At 36.0% G+C, this 16563-nt stretch overlaps 1 protein-coding gene across 1 annotated transcript in view; it reads left to right on the top strand.

The window, feature by feature from the left end:
* Positions 1-16563, top strand: part of ppil2 (peptidylprolyl isomerase like 2) — a 48533-nt gene that overhangs the window by 11364 nt on the left and 20606 nt on the right. Inside the window, exons 6-13 of the mRNA XM_015392313.1 lie at positions 652-703; positions 1342-1433; positions 1807-1896; positions 1999-2074; positions 4086-4246; positions 8552-8627; positions 11076-11182; positions 15647-15736. Of these exons, the coding sequence (XP_015247799.1) occupies positions 652-703; positions 1342-1433; positions 1807-1896; positions 1999-2074; positions 4086-4246; positions 8552-8627; positions 11076-11182; positions 15647-15736 (744 nt within the window). The remainder of the gene's footprint in view (positions 1-651; positions 704-1341; positions 1434-1806; positions 1897-1998; positions 2075-4085; positions 4247-8551; positions 8628-11075; positions 11183-15646; positions 15737-16563) is intronic.

The raw sequence follows: 16563 nt of genomic DNA on the forward strand, positions 1-16563 counted from the left end.
GTCAGCTACAATTTGGGAGAGGTGCAGCGGAGTGTCTGTGGAGGGGGCGGGGACGTCTGGAGCCGAGGCTTTGCATTGCACTCATTGCACTGATTTTGTGTAGTATTTTCTGATGCAAAGCCTTGCAGAATCTATAACATAGGGGTATTATAATTTTTCAGTGAATGAGGTTTTAATAGGATTAGATGGAGTGCAACTTTTCTACTTCTGTTATTTTCTGTAGTTTCTCAAAAAAAAAAAAACATTACAATATTACAGCTTTTATTAATTTATTTCAAATTTGAAACATTGTCTAGCCTGTAAGGTGTTAAAAAAAAAAAAACCCAACAACAATTAAGTGAATCGAATCGTGGTGTATTCTTGAGTATCGAAAATAATCAAATTGTTGGGTCAGGAAATCGATACTGAAACGAATCGCCATGATGGATGTGATTTACACCCCTAATATAGACCCATAGGTTATTAAACTGCCTTCTATTAAAGGATAAGTATAGAAATCTGTTTAAATATGTAAAAAGTCATTAAGAACTGAATATTTAATGGAGTGTTTTACATGTTTCAAACCTGTATTATATGTACGGTATACTAAACTATCTGGAGCTCATTTATGGGATTCAAGACTGTTCTCTTTGTTTTTGTTTCTTTTTACAGAAACTGGAAGCAAAGGCCCTCATTAAACTGAACTTCGCCAAAAACAATGATGGTAAATATTATTTTATTTGAATTCATGACAAAATGAAAAGTGTTTTCTTTGATAGGAAAAAAAAGCTTAACTTGCCAGATCCAAAATCTCTAAACAGTAGTTTGATAAAAACTTAAAGCTACAGGAGGTCATGTAGAGCCATATGAAATATGAATCTATATTAGTTGTTGTCTTCTCTGAATTCAATACATTTGTAAATTAACCGTTGATTAGCTCAAAATGTGTGATAACAGGATGAGTACAAAATAATGTGACAAATTAATTGAAACATTAATAGTTAAATATTCATATATTTGGCAAAACTGGGATTAAAGAGAAACATTTTTAAAAGTTAATCGATTGACTCTTCGATGTGTGCCACTTCTGTGAGATCCCATGTAGTTTTAGTGGATTCCCTTTATTTCAACATTGTCCAAATCAGTCCACATTCACCACTTTGGAAAAATGCTACTTATGAGTTGAAAACAGAGAAACTTATTTCCTTAAAAGAGGTTTATTATGAGGTGTAAAGAAGGCTATGTAACACAGATCGTACATTTTCACAAGTGTTAACTCCCAGTGAAGATAAGCGATCTCTTTCACAGTAACTCTACCTTCAGCCAGCCGTTGACTTACTGTGTTGTTGGTCTTTGTTCCAGGGAAATACCACTGTCCCGTTCTGTACAACGTCTTCACAAATAACTCTCACATTGTCGCCAACAAGGTCACTGGAAATGTGTTTTCCTACGAGGTGGGTGACTTCCGCTGCAGCTGAAATACTTTTCTAATCCAAACTGATGTTATTACCGGTAATCGATGATGCTTATTTTGGTTTAAGCAGAACATCCGATGAACAATGATCTTATCTCTAAATACTGCCGTATATCACATTGTTTTGTGTTTCTAGAAATACACCTTTTTTTTAAACAAGCGTTGTGTTTATACATTTCTTTGGGGTCGGTCTTTTAATGCATAAAGTATTTGAAGTTAAGATGCATTAGCATTTGAATTTAGTTAAAAATAAGCATTTAAAACAGAAACAAAAAATATTGAATTTTACTCAACAAATTTGGGTTTTTCTCAAAGTTTTTTTGCGTTTGTTTGACATCATTCTTCATCCGCAGGCGGTTGAGCAGCTCAACATCAAGACAAAAAGTTATAAAGACCTGCTGACTGATGAACCCTTCACTAGAAAAGATATCATAATGCTTCAGGTAGTATGTCTTTTAATGTTTCATATATTTACTTGGAGTTTTGGAAAGTTTTTCTTCTCAAATGCTTGTGAAATTTAAAGTTTTCTTTTTAATTCTTCACAGGATCCCACCAACCTGGATAAGTTCAATGTGTCCAACTTTTTTCATGTAAAGAACAACCTCAAAGTGCTGGATCCAGGTCAGTTACCAACAAGATGTTTTTCTTTTTTTGTAGGGGAATAGAGGTTGATGGTAAGGGCTCAGAAAATGGATAGAAAATTAGATCTATTTTCTATAATTTTCATTTTAAATAATAACTTCTTAAATATATTGATTGATACAACAAGCTCAGAGGATTAAAAACTGAACTTTGAGGCTCTTCCCTTCTCCATCTGGGAAGAGGGTTACTATTCTACCTCGCCTGTAAATGCAATATTAGCACCTCTTGCAACAACCTGCTTGGCTCTTTACCGCCCTTAAAACCTGAAAAGCTGCTCCTGGATAATGACAAGCGCATGGCAGTGACAGAAAATAACCCCCTCCATTTTATCGTCAGCGGTTTGTCTAAAATGTGGGTATTAAGTGTGGATATAAGCTATTAGAAACATGTTGGTTAACATTCAAGTACTAAAAAAATATAATACCTGTTAAATTCTGAATAAAAGTAGGAAAAACATTCTAAAAGATGATTATTTTCTTGTTAACCAAAACGCTTTAGTCTGTGTACTGCTGCCATTCTGGCCAGGCGTCTCTCTAAAAAATAACATTTTAATGTCAGTGAGATCTGCCTGGATAAATAAAGTTACATACATTTTATTGAATACGCCTTATCTTGAATAAAGATGATGGTAAAAAATAAACCTGATTTCATATAGTTTGAAAATACTTTACTACACTATCCCTCCCACTGAAAATGTAAATTCTCCATTAAACTTTGCCATGTGTTATTAAGCTTGTATCTAAAATATCATGGAACACCTGAAATCTAAAACAGTTTTCACAATGTTAAGTTTAAAGAAAGGCCATTGGTTACTGCATTTAAAGACACGCCGTGTAACTTTTGTTCACTAGTGGCGCTATAACTGTAACCGCCCATATTTATCTTCTACTAAACGTAGAAATCAATAACAAATATATATGATTGTATACTGAGAGCACTCACCGGTCTAATAATAAAATTGAGAAAAGAGAATCGGTTTTACTTCCGGCTTCTTCTTTTAGCCTGCTTCAATGAATAAACTCCTTTCCCTGATCGGCTCTTGTTTTTCCTGGCCCATGATCCCTTTTAATGCTTTCTCTTTTTAGTTTCCTCAGAAGGTTTAAACATCTTCCCTCCCTCAGCCATGACCAGTATTGAAGCAGGCAAAAAATAACAGAGCAAGAGCCTTATCTCCTTGACTATATAAGAGCTTCTGGCTGTAAAGCGATACGTTCTTCCAGGTCATATTACCTGGCCAATGGCGGTGCGTTATCTCCCAACTTGCATAGTCGGAATTTCAAGAGGGGACCCCTGCTTTTAGCATTGATAGTGTCAAGCACTGTACATTGGCCTGAGGAATCATTTAAAATAACTTGTATGCATCAGCTCTTTAGGTCACAAAGTCTGCGTTGTATCTTTAAACTACTCCAGCAATAACTACATTGCTTTGGTGGGAGGTGCTTTAAACACAGATTTGCATCCAGGTCAATTCTGTTTGGGAAAATGTCTAAGATCTGCTCATTTTTGTACTCTGTGATAAGGCTAACTGCTGTAGTAATGCTCTTGGCTCTGTGCATTTCCCAGTTTTCCATACATGTCCATTATGTAAGATGGAGTATAGCTGGCTACTGTATGGGCCATTAATGTAATGAGATAAAAACTGTCAAAAGGAAAGCAAATACTCTATTAGTGAAAACTTCACAGTATTTGATAAATGTTTATTTTTCTTTTTAGTTACCTTTCTGAGAGCAATCAGGTTTTTTTTTTTCCTTCTAATTTAAATTTAGAATTTTAAAACAATAATGATTTAACTTTTTAGGCAATAACCACACTTATTGCATCTTATGTTGTGTCTGTTCAGTGTAAAGTTCAGGATGAATGTCTCCCCTGTTATGCTCAGGACTGTTTGAAGTTGAGGGATTTATGAGATAAACAAATGGGTCAAAAAAAAAAAAAAAAAAAAAGGTTTTTGATATAGTTAAACTCTGCTCTCGATTCTGTTACGGTTTAGATGAGGAAAAGGCCAAGCAGGATCCGGCGTACCACCTGAAGAGCACCAACCTAGAAACAAGAGAGACCCTGGCAGAACTGTACAAAGAATACAAGGGGGATCAACTCCTGGCCTCTACTATGAAGGAGCCTGAAGCCAAGAAGACTGACAAACTAAACGCTGTGAGTTAAGACAAACACTTGGAAAACAAAGATGATCAGGAAAATCAAACCAGAAATAAATGCAATTACTTCTCTTTACAAAAAAGACCTTTATATAAAACAATATTTTGATCCATCCTTAAACATCCACTCATTTTCCTAACAAAGATGTTTAACTCTAGTTTGCCCAATAATTATCTTTTTTTCACTAATTTGGCACCATATCAACAGTAGTTAAAAAGCAGAGAAAAATGATTGTATTGACTGAAGAATAAAGGTCAAAGACATTTTGTGCAGCACTCTTTATTCCTGTGTTCACTTATGACTTCTCCTCATTAAGAAGAGTAAAAAAGAATCATAGTTCTAATAACAATGTTATATTGCTTATGTTGAATAGCACTACAGATCTCTTATAACTTCTCTTTTTATCTCTGGCTCATTTGGACTGTGTAGAAAAAGGTCACATAAAGAAGCTGAGTCCGGGCAGCTCTCTGACTGCTCATTATGCAGTGTCCTGTTAAGGAGTGAACACTGCTTCACACCAAGAGACTTTCAGGACAAACATGACCTTTTAGAGCAGACATGAGTTGTGATATTTCCCCAGAAGTGTGAAAAAACTTGCAGACTTCTGTTCAGGGTGTTTGCTTTCTGGCTGTTCATATCAGCTGTCATTTGAAAACAGATTATTGATGATAATATAAACTTAGGGCTCTTGCCCTTAACGTTTAAGCAGCATGGCTATGCTAAGTGCATCTGCACTCCAATGATGAGGCAAACACTTAATGCATTCTTTCACTTCAGACTTTACTCTCAAATCACATAGATGGCGCTTACAGAGATATCTACTAGTAGAAATTACAGTGCAGCTTTTTTTCCTTTAATTTAAATAAGTGGGCATTATTTTAGTTGGTGTCCTTAAATGAGGAGTTTGTCTAATTGGACCAGCATCAAAGGGATTCAAAACTCTCATCTTAATGGCTCCCTTGAACTCTTTTTCACAAGAAAATCAGATAAATTATGTAAATGAGAGAAATTTTATTACAAATTTGATGCGTGTTGAACTGCTCTTTATGGGTGCACAAAGAAATTTCACACTTCAGTGTAGTTTCCTTACTAAGGTACTTTACAAAAATAATAGAAAATTAGCCCAATCAGACAGATTCAAAGTAAATTCAAATATAATCTGAGTTATCAGAGAATGAAGTTTGCTTTTCAAATTGGGTTTAAGTTTCCTATCTAAACTGACGTGCAGCCTTTATTTACTTGATGAACATGTCCCCACTGTGGACACCTTAGTTATACCTCTGGTAGAACCGGGCTGAGTGGTAATGGCTTTCATCAGTAGGATTGGAGAAGACTGAGCAAGCGCACATAAAACAGTGGAACATTAATTCAGAAGTAGAGAGAACATATGGCATTAGTGGCTCCTCTAATAGAATATTTTTTGGAGGAAAAACTGCAAAACAGGTGATAGATTGAAGTCTATAAGGTGGCTTTGGCCCTGGATGTTACTGTGACCCGTTAAATCAATTATGACATCACAAACAATTACGTTATATGAAATACTTTACATGTTGGGCTAAGAATTTGTCTCAGTAGGTGTAGCTGGTGAACTATACACTTTGATATATTAGTTTCTAATCTTTGAGCTAAATTTCGAGCAAGTTATTTTTAGGTTTCAGAATTTTTTTTTATAATAGTGTTTGAACTATTTAACCCATCCCCCTGTGGAGCAGTGGGCTGCCATCGAGGGTTAAGGGTCTTGCTCAGACAGCCAGAGTGGCAGTCTGTGGGAGTGGGGATCGCACTCAGAACCTCAGGATTCCAAGCTCTATGCCCTAACCACTAGACCGCCACTCCTCTGAATACCCTATCATGTAAAAACACACAAGGTTTTGCTTCTATATCAGCATTTAGCAAAGTATTTAAAGGCGACTGAGTGCTTTGTGGAAGCTATGGGTATTATCTTAATATTTCTTTACTGATTAACATTGTTGGGCTTCCTCAGAAAACAAAAGTAATGTTAAAATACACTTCTGTTGTACATTAAGATAAGATTTCAGCTCGGTTAAAATAAATGTAACATTAAATCATTAAATGATTTATGATTTGTCTGCATTACCGTTATCCATATCCTCTAGTATCAGTGTCCTACATGTTTTCAATGTGTTCCTGGTCCAACACTGCAGAATCGATGGGTATATAAACCCCTTATTGAGTCATCAATTTCATTAGTATCTTAAAAATGAGCCATTTGACTAAAGCATTTTGAACAGGGGAGCCATCTTCACGCTATAGGACACTGACTTTTGAGGAATGGAGTTGGTCACCTGAGTTACTAACACGGTTAAATTTGGGTCTCTTTTACATCTATATGTAAATTGAAGTTTTCTTGAAACTAAAGGTAAATGTAAACTTCTCATTCCATTATTTTACATTCTTAGTTTAGACATTTACTTAAAATACAGTGAAAATTTCACTGATTGTGACAGCAAATTTACTTTTGCTACGTTTTATCAAGACATGTAATAATTACTTTCTGCACAAGAGGGTGCCAAATGCCTTGTTACACAGAGTGAACTAGCCAAGGAAGTAAATGCATTTAGTGACTGTAAAAAGAAACATAAGCAGTTACATAAAGGTGTGAGGTTGCATTGCATTTTCTGAAAAACGACGTACAGCATTTGAAATTAAATAAAAGGACTGTTATATGAAATATAGATATGAAATTGTAGACATTATCAGCTTTCCCTTACTGTTTTTTTTTTCTTTTTTCTTTTTTTTTTTTTAAACCAAAGGCTCTCTGCCTGGAGTGTTTATTTGAGGTGACTGTCTGATGGCTTCTGAGAAAGCGAGGATATAGGTCATAAAAAAAAAAAAAACAAGGTGAAGCCTCAGCCTTCAGAAGAATTGGAGCAGAAGATTGCTAAACATAATCTGTAGTCTAGACTGAGCTTTTTCACATGCAATTATAACTTGAGGCTTTTATCTGTAGTGAGTTATCATGTTGATTTAGGCAACTTCTTCACTCCGAATCCACTGTTTGTTTAACAAATCCGATATAATCTGTGTAACTAGTGTTCACTCATTTTAAGCTAAAAAGAAAATATTTCTAGATGTTATTGAGGCTTAGAGTCTTAATTGTTCACGACCTGCAGCAGATTCTGTTATGTTTGTGGATAATTAGTGTTTTAGAGGACCAAGAAAGCTGTGTTTGAAGGAGATGCACTGGAATGAATAAGACAACTATTCAAGATGCATGTCAAATTTTTATTTTATTTTTTGCCTTATTACTTACTAATTCATTTTAGGAATTTTAGGCATCAGAAGAAAAAAAAAAAAAAGAAAAGCCCTTAAGGGTTTAACTTGCGAACAAGTTTTGATTGTGTATGTCCATGGAGATAACTAAAGGGTCTCCTGTGCTGCTTGCCATTGATGGGGGATCAGATTTATTTGTAAAATGCCCTTTTTATTTAGGAAACATATTTTATCTGCATTGCAACATTGGAAAGATTCATTTTACAGAATACCTTTAGTTAAATGAATTTCAGGAAAAAATAACTTGCTAACTTTAGAACCAACCATTGGTTTGGGCTGTTATGGATTGTAGTGTATATTATGTTGATTTGGAACCTGTTAGTTGATAGCAGGATGTTTGTTCTCTTCTGTTTCTCTCTACCTGAATCTGACTGACACTTTCTGCCTTTAAGTCCAACTGTTTATGCAAGCTTTTAAAGCTCTTCAGTTTTCTTTTCATGGTTTTACATAAAAGGTACCATCTCAGAAATTTGTTTCGTTGGAAACCAACAGCCTTTCTTTTATGATGAAATTCATTTATTATACTGTGAATTTTAACGAAAACATTTAATAGTTATATTCCACTCAAGGGCTTGTGCAAGATCACTTAAAAAAAAAGAAAATGCATGTAACTGCATGGCCTTTACACGAGTTAAAATGCTTCAGAAGTTTATACGCAAATACTTTATACTCAAATTCTGGTTATATCTCATTTCCTTTTTTTAAACTTTATATAACCTTTTCCAACAGAACTGGCATGTTAACAAAGTATGTGCCGATCGGAAAGTGTGGGATAATAGCAATGTCTGATATTGATTTTGCTGTTATGGCCAATGACTGATATCTAACCTATCAAGACTATAAAAAAATGCTGCAGTTGACATTTTAAAAAAAGATAACTTTTTTAAAAAGTAAGTGGAAGAAACATGATCAAAGTGAGAAAAATTGTGAAAATGTTGGTTTTAAAAAGTCCGGTTCAAAGTATAATTTAAAGGTTTTATACCAATGTTTTTCCATCCTTTCCTCTAGGCCCACTACTCGACCGGTAGAGTCTCTGCCTCCTTCACATCCACAGCCATGACTCCTGCGACAACACAAGAAGCAGGCAAGTCAAAACTTCTCCCAATAAGATTCTCTGCAGCAATAAAAACAAATCCTTTTGCTATTTCTTTGCTTTCCACTTTAATCATTCACAAGGACTGCTTAGTCATGTGTGATCTTTCTGCAACAAAGTGCAGCTTCATGCTCACAGAAATCTCATGCAACTTCAAGAGCTGTTCATTTAGTGTTTTCTCACCCTGTCAGTTGCTGAGCTGCTCCATGAAAGAGCTGCTGTTATGCAAGAGTGTAGTGGGCTCGGTACTCTTAAGAATAGTCTGGATTCTTTTTTTGTTACATACTTTAGTTTTCTTAAAAAAGACTGTTATTACAAAGGATAAGGAATAAAATGTGACGTTTAGGGACATAGTCTATTAAAAGTCATGAGCTCATGTCAGGTTTTTTTTATTTAAATCAAAATGTAGAAATCAGGAATCAAATGTACACAGATTGAGGCATAAATGCATTTTAAAGGTCACTGGTCTCCTTTTAAATTAACCAGAAACCAAGAAGTCAAATTTGATTTCTATGATAATTTTCCCTTTAACCTAACGGATTGTGTCCTTATATGAATCAGTTTATTAAACAGATCTCCAGATATTATTTTCGGTACCATTTTCTAAATGTTTTATCTATCAATCCATCATTTGTTTATTAAAACATCTATTAATTTGATCATTGAGTCTAGACATCCCTTATTTGGTTCTTATTTTAATCCATCTGTTCTTTATGATCTCTACATCCCTTCTAACATCCATTTACATCAGTCCAACCGTATACAGCCAACTATCAATCTGTTTTTCCATTCATTAATCCATGATCATTCTGCTTTACACATCCATCACGCTCATCAAAGCCTGTTTTTTTTGTCAAGTATTGAACCCTAATATGAAAAAAATAATAAACATTTGAAACTCTAAACCAAAACTCTTATACATACATAAACATAGAAATTAATTGTTTTATTTTTTATTATCTTTCACTTAAAAAAACTCGTCTATCTCAAGTCTGAATGACATTTTAGCATCACTCTTTAAAAATAGTTCAGCCTCTCTTGGAGCCTTCATATTACTCACTTGCATTATTGTCTGCTGACTATAAACTGACTACACCTGTGATTCACTGTTACCTTTACTCCATGACAGTTGTTATAGAAACAACCTTTTGATGCAGAAGCTGTTTTAGTTTTAAATCAAGGTCATGTCTGAATCATAGCTGCTTGTAGAAAAGCCACTTATTGGAAAGTCTGAATCAGACTTTACAAATAAGGAAAAGGACACTGAAAGAGGCGAGAGGGCCAAGATAAAACGCCGTAGAAGCAGAAGTCTGAAAGGATGAGGGTAAGGTAGTGCAACCAATCAAAGCAGCAAAGACTGTCTTTCTGAAATGATGCTACAGATAGCGTGCTCGATCTTGCTCTGATAAATAGACAGGCGAGTGCTCCAGACCGGGCACAAGGGTTATCAATCGAAATCAAGGTTTCAGTGACGGCTCAGACGGTGGGAAAGACACTGAATCTCTAAGAAAACTCACTTCTCTTTTCAGCAAAAAAAGCTAAGATGTTTTAAAAACGCAGAAGAAGAAAGAATTATGAGAACTTAAAGGATATTTTTAAATTACAAAAAGGAAGCATTTCTTCATATTCAATAATTTCATCGCTGTCCTAAACGGTAAACAAACCAAAGAAGATATTGATGGATTGTGATTGTAGTTTGCAGAAGTGGAAGAAGTAATATTAGTTATAGGTAAGCTTAAAATAATTCCTGAATCAATCTCAAAGCATGCATACTGTTTCTAGAGACGTTTTTCAAAAGAGTGGGTTTACTCTCAGGAGCTCTGAAGGGTTTGCTACTGTGGTTTTGTGATAGGAGGCCATCTTTGCAACAAGTCCAGTTCAGAAATGTTGACCAACTTGCAGCAGTAATAAAAAGCAGTGGAAACAAATGTTAACAACAGCTACAAGGTGGTGGACAACATAAACTGCTAGAGCAAGAGCAGCTGATATGAACATTGTGGGCAGAGGTCTTCATCTTTCTTCAGTCAATCACTGCAGACCAACAGACTTTATGTTGCCTTCAGATTAGCTCAGGATTAGAGCTAAGAAAGCCTTTCAGGCCACAGATGTCTACCCAAGACGGAAAATGAGACAAGCTAAACTCAGAAGCTCTGGACCTGGAAAACTTGTAAGGTAAAGAAAGGGAGTGATCTAAGATAAAGGTCTGTCAACTGCTTTTCTTGGAAAATTACTCTTTCCCTCTGAGCCAGAAAAAGCCAGAAATAAGATTTATTAGCAAATTAAGATTAGAGAGACAGAATAGGTGGGGAAAAGGAAAGAAATTGGTTCTGCCAGGTGATCTCACTGATATTTTTTTGTAGATCTCTAGATGTGTACCTGCTTTGATTAGAGACTGTCATGTAGCTTAGTTAGAATATGCGTACTCTGTTCTTTCTGCAGATGCAATTGCAGACGACGCCGTGCGTTACCAGTATGTGAAGAAAAAAGGCTACGTCCGTCTCCACACAAACAAGGGAGACCTGAACCTTGAGTTGCACTGTGATAAGGTGAAAACACACACACTCATTCTCACACCTCGTTGATAAAACCAGCTGAGGGAATTTCACAAGGGCTCATTTAGCTAGGGATCAATTGTTTCTTTGTTAGAACCCTGTCAGCGGGAATGACCACTGCATGTGAGGTAGTCTGACAGGTTTGCTTGGAACAGTACATTTCTTGTATTGTTCTAATGAAGCCTTTACATCACTTTATGCTGTATAGCTGCAGGAAAATCTCTAAACTGTTCATAACTTATTCTTTATGGTACGCCAGCATTCATAACATGTAGACGCATCACTGTCCCCCAGACATCCGGGGTTATATATTTTATATTTATATTTTTTTAAAACAAAGCAGTGTGTATGACGTCATCACAAAACTCATATGGGTGAGTAGACAATGATGTAATAACGTAAAATCAATGGGCCAATGTAAAAAAAAAAACGGTGTTCCCCTTTAATGAATGAATAAATTGGCTAATTGAAATGATACATTTTTTATGATTAAATTTGACATTTATTGTATGGCACAAAGCTTAATAAAATATAGAATCTAGGTGGATATAGTGGCAAATTCATTATAAGTGAGAAATTCTATGTAAAATGAGTATAATAAGCTCTATAATTTGCACACATCCTCTATCTGGTCAAACTTAACTATCAGTAGCACAATACTCTAATTACATCCCACTGTATGCTCAGCCATCATCATGCTCAGCAGATAGTAATTTGCAACCTATTTGCATCCAGTTCCTTTTGTCCTCTTTTCACAGTCTAAATATGACCATTGCCACAAACAGTGGTTACGAAAACTACCCCTTCAGGATGTTGAGCATTATTTGTCTAAACAGTCTCTAATTATAAGGTTTGTGGTTTGAATCTAAAATAAAAAACGGAAAAGATTTTATTTAGTTGTTGTTTGCAGAACTTGTTTTTGGCATCTGACATACATCCCTTGGAAAAAGTAATTTACTTTTTCCATTTATGAGAAAATTAAACATAGGCTTTATTTCCAGCCAGAGTATGCCGATGTTCCACAATCATCTAAAACGCTTGCATACGCTCAATTTTCTTTGTATTTTTTTCAATTTTGGACATATACATAGAGTATTCATGACAAGTCCAGATCTTATGTCCAAAGACAGCCAAACTTATTCATAACACACAGCAGCATAATGCCCATAATATGTCACAAGCCAAGTCTGCATAAAAAGAATTTGATCGTGGTATTAACCTAGCTGCTGTTTACCGCCTGCCCCCCAAAAAATAATAATAAAAAAGAAAAAGAAGGAAGCAGCAGATTCAGGGTCATGTCTGCTAGGAAGTTTATTGGTACTGGGCGTGAAGGCAGGGAGGATTCATCACACTCACCTTCTCTCTCACCCTATGATTGGGATGAAGTCTGGAGGCGAACTGACGGATTCCTCCTCTGAACCCCGTTTTATACCAAAACGCTGCCAATACACCATTAAACAGTAGCTGTAAGTTAGAAACTCGTTCATTAGTCATCTGGAACATGTCAAATACTTTGGATATGCACTGGAGATAGGTTCTTGATAAGTAACGCATAAGTTATGCACAAGTTACTCACATGTTTTGGATAAGCTGGACACCACGATTTATGAGTAACTTACACTTAACGTATGTCAACATTCAAATAAGTCGAGACGTACTTGCTGTATGTCGTCGTGTGCTAGAGTGTTTCAGCGTGCTTCAGCGTGCTCATAAATTATAGAAAACTTACTCATAACTTATCCAACATATACCAGCGTTTTTGCCAGATTTTTCATACGTCAGGCATACGTTGGCTAAATCATCAAGGTGTGACCGAGGCTTTAGTCTAGGTAGTTTCTACTTTCAAAGAATTTGAAATATTTCCCCGAAGCTGCAAGTTGCAGAAATCAAATGTATGTTCTGATTCAAGATGATGTGTTGATCATATACATTTGGGTAACTATTTTTGTTTTATAACTGCACAAACTGAATCAGATGGATATAGATAAAAAAAAAAAGTCCATCAGTCAGCAGTGTTGGTTAATCTGAGCTGATTAGTTCTTTATTGCTCCTATCAGGTTCATCCCTATAAAGCAGAAATCAGTTGTTTTAGTTTGTAAATTAAAGCTTTATCTGCTTAAGTGTCACTTTCTTCCTCCCTTGGCTGCATCTCTGCTAATGTATGCTAAATTGACTGTATGTTATAGTGCTTTTGTAGTCCTACTGACCGCTCAAAGAGCTTCACTCTAGAGTCACATTCATACATTTGCAAACACAAACGAACAGACATTTACCCACCAATATGCAGGTCGGGTAACGATGTGGGCTTTTGTACCATGAATGGCTGCACATCTATCTTCAGAAGCAGGAATAGATCCAACAACTTTTGGATCATAAGACAACTTTTCTTCTTCTTCTACAGGCACAGTCAACCATTACATTAATGTATTTGATGGCAGAAAACTATACACTTCTGTACATTTATGCGTCTCATTTGCAAGTTTCATCAAACTGATTTAATTATTCGATCAGATAAAACTGTAAAATAATAAAATAAAGTTTTTAAAGCATTGCATTGTATGTATTAAAACACACAAAAAAAATCCTATTAGCTAACTTGGCTTTATGTGAAAAAAGGAATTGCCTCCTAAACGTAACTGGTTGTGGCCTCCCTGGCAGCAACTGCTTGTAATAAGTCCTTTCCATCACTGTGAAGGTTTTGTCCACTCTTCTTTGTAAATTGTTTTAATTCAGTCACATAGGAGGGGTTTTCAAATTGTAAGTTCTATGAAGGATCAAGCAAAATCTCTCCAAAAACAGTTTCCTGCACAATTAAGCCTCATCAGTTAAAAAAAAAAACATTAAGCAAATTGTGTCATGTTCTACCTGGAACCACAGTCAGCAATTACTCCATGAATGCATTTCTTCCCTAGTAACCACTCCGACAATGTGCTTTGTTTTTATTGGCCTCTTAGCTGTCAAATCAGAGTAATCGGAGTTAGAAAACCTATATTATATGCCCCACATCCTCCTCCACTCCACTTTTCTCCCTCTTGGTTTTCACATATTATTGCAGCTCTATTCCCAGGCTGCTTGCCGTTTATGTATTAATGAGCACAGCTTTACTGTCACATAAACTCACTGTCATCCAGAGCCCAGAGTACCTGCTTGTTTTTAAAGCAATGGATGATGATGCCTCTAGCTTTGTTGTTTCCATGTTGGGTAATCTGTGACGAGATGACAAAGCTGGCCTTTTGTGGTCTCAAACAATATTAGTTGTGTTTTAAACTTTCAAAAACCTCTTTTGATACATGAAATAAGTTTTTATTTGATGCAAGTAAAATATCTTTCTTTTAAAATTAAACCAAGCACTACAGGGTATTTATGTTTTGTAGCGCCCCAAAGGGAATATTTGTCCTTTGCGTTTAACCCATCCCTTAGGGAGCAGCTTGTCGCCGCATTGAGTAGAGTACGGGGAGCAACCTGGGGATCCAGTTCTTCCCAGGGACCCACAGGGACAGTCTGAGTTTTGAACCAGCAATGATGAAGCCTCTGCAGGATGCAAATGCTCCTCTCTCTAACCACATGGGCAACTCCTCTTTGCAAAAATGGCTTAAACTTTGTCAAACCAAATCTAGATTCATACCCCACAAAATAAATTCTTTATAGTAAAATGGCCAAAGTTTAATATGCCAAAACACTTGGGCACCCTGCTCTTGTTCAGAAAAAAATAGCAAGCAAATGGCACAGATTGCAGAGCTCCATCGAGAATTGTTATTATTAGTGAATGGTAGTAAACTTACAAAACCTTTTCACACATTTAGAGGCATGAGGAAAAAATTGGATGAACAAGAGCATCTGGTGGTTCTTGAAAACCCTCATTGGTTAGATTTGCAGTCGGACCCTCACTGAAACAGAAAAATCTTCCTCAAGGATATTGATATTGATGACAATAGACTTGATGAAAGTCTGCATTGAAGCCACGCCTTCTGCTCAGTGAATGGGTGATGCATCTTTTCAGACTGCCATTCAAGCAGGACCAGGTTCTGTCTGTGTCTGTCTTGATTTACACGGACGCCTGTAGGCTGTTGTAACCCTGCCCCTGTGCTTCATACATTTCATTGTATTTTTTACACAAGCGGAACACAGCTTTCTACCATGCTTTGTCATGCAGACATGTAAAGCTGCCTCTGGCAGCTCATGAACTCAACTTCTCCCTAAGCTGAGCGTGTCGTTCTAGCTTTTGTTAAACAGTTACAGGGTGGAAGAGTGGGAGAAGACTAACAAACCTCTTTAATTTAATTCCAAGAAACAAACTGAGGAGTATTTTCTGTCATTATTCTGTTTGCATTCATTTTAAGCTCTTTATTTCATAAATCTGAACTGGAAATTAAATAATCAGTATGAAATGTCTCCTAATGTTGTCAAATGAAGTGGATAAAATCTTGAAATCTCACTGCTGGATATATTTCCTTCCAGGTTCCCAAAGCCGGGGAGAATTTCATCCGTCTGTGTAAAAAAGGTTACTACGATGGGACAATCTTCCACAGGTCCATCAGGAACTTTATGGTAAGAAGGAAGAACCTGCTTTCTCTTTCCATGCGCTGTTAAACACTATTCCACACTATTGACTGAATTCTGTTTTTATTTTTGAAATCATTTCTTTTTGAGAGCTGCTCCATTGAGAGAAAAATGTCTAAAGATAAATTAATGCAGAAAATTGCGACATTTTTAAAAATTCTGTTATTAAATAATCGCAGAAAACACCTCATACACTCTTCCATCTCATATACCTAAGAAATATATTAGTTGTGATCATTGAAAGACGTTGAGGTTCATGCATTTTACTGGTCTAAATGATACTTGAACAAATATTTATCCAATATTATATTCCTTTGCAGTTACAATATTGCATCATTATATGTATTAAATATTCATTATATTGTGCAGTCCTATTTTTGTTTGTACCCACAGCCATGTCTGCTTTGGATTCTACCTCTCAAAGAAGAACATATCTCTGTGTCCAATTATGGCTTTAACTTTTAGGAAGGAAGTTGCTTTAAAATCCACTTCAACGTATAAGTATTGACAAGGAGTATCAGTCAAAATGGCTTGAAGTTGCACATTGCAGGCTAAGAAGGAAAACCCCAAACAAAGTGTGTTCACTGAATTGAGGCCTGCAACAAGATTGTGGAATCGTTTTTAAATGGTTCCTTTCCTGTTCAAGAGACGATGCATGAAAACCTGAACAGATTTGTACTGCTTTGACAGGAACTAGGGAGTATAAGAGAGGGGTTGTGCTTTCGGCAACCAAAATCTGCATGTGTTACCACTTCTATAAAAGCAGAGGTTTTGCAGTTAATTACAGGCATGTGTTAAAAAAATGTCCAGGTGGA

The sequence above is a fragment of the Cyprinodon variegatus genome, unplaced genomic scaffold (assembly GCF_000732505.1).
Source record: "Cyprinodon variegatus isolate N-32 unplaced genomic scaffold, C_variegatus-1.0 Scaffold585, whole genome shotgun sequence".
Classification (NCBI taxonomy): domain Eukaryota; kingdom Metazoa; phylum Chordata; class Actinopteri; order Cyprinodontiformes; family Cyprinodontidae; genus Cyprinodon; species Cyprinodon variegatus.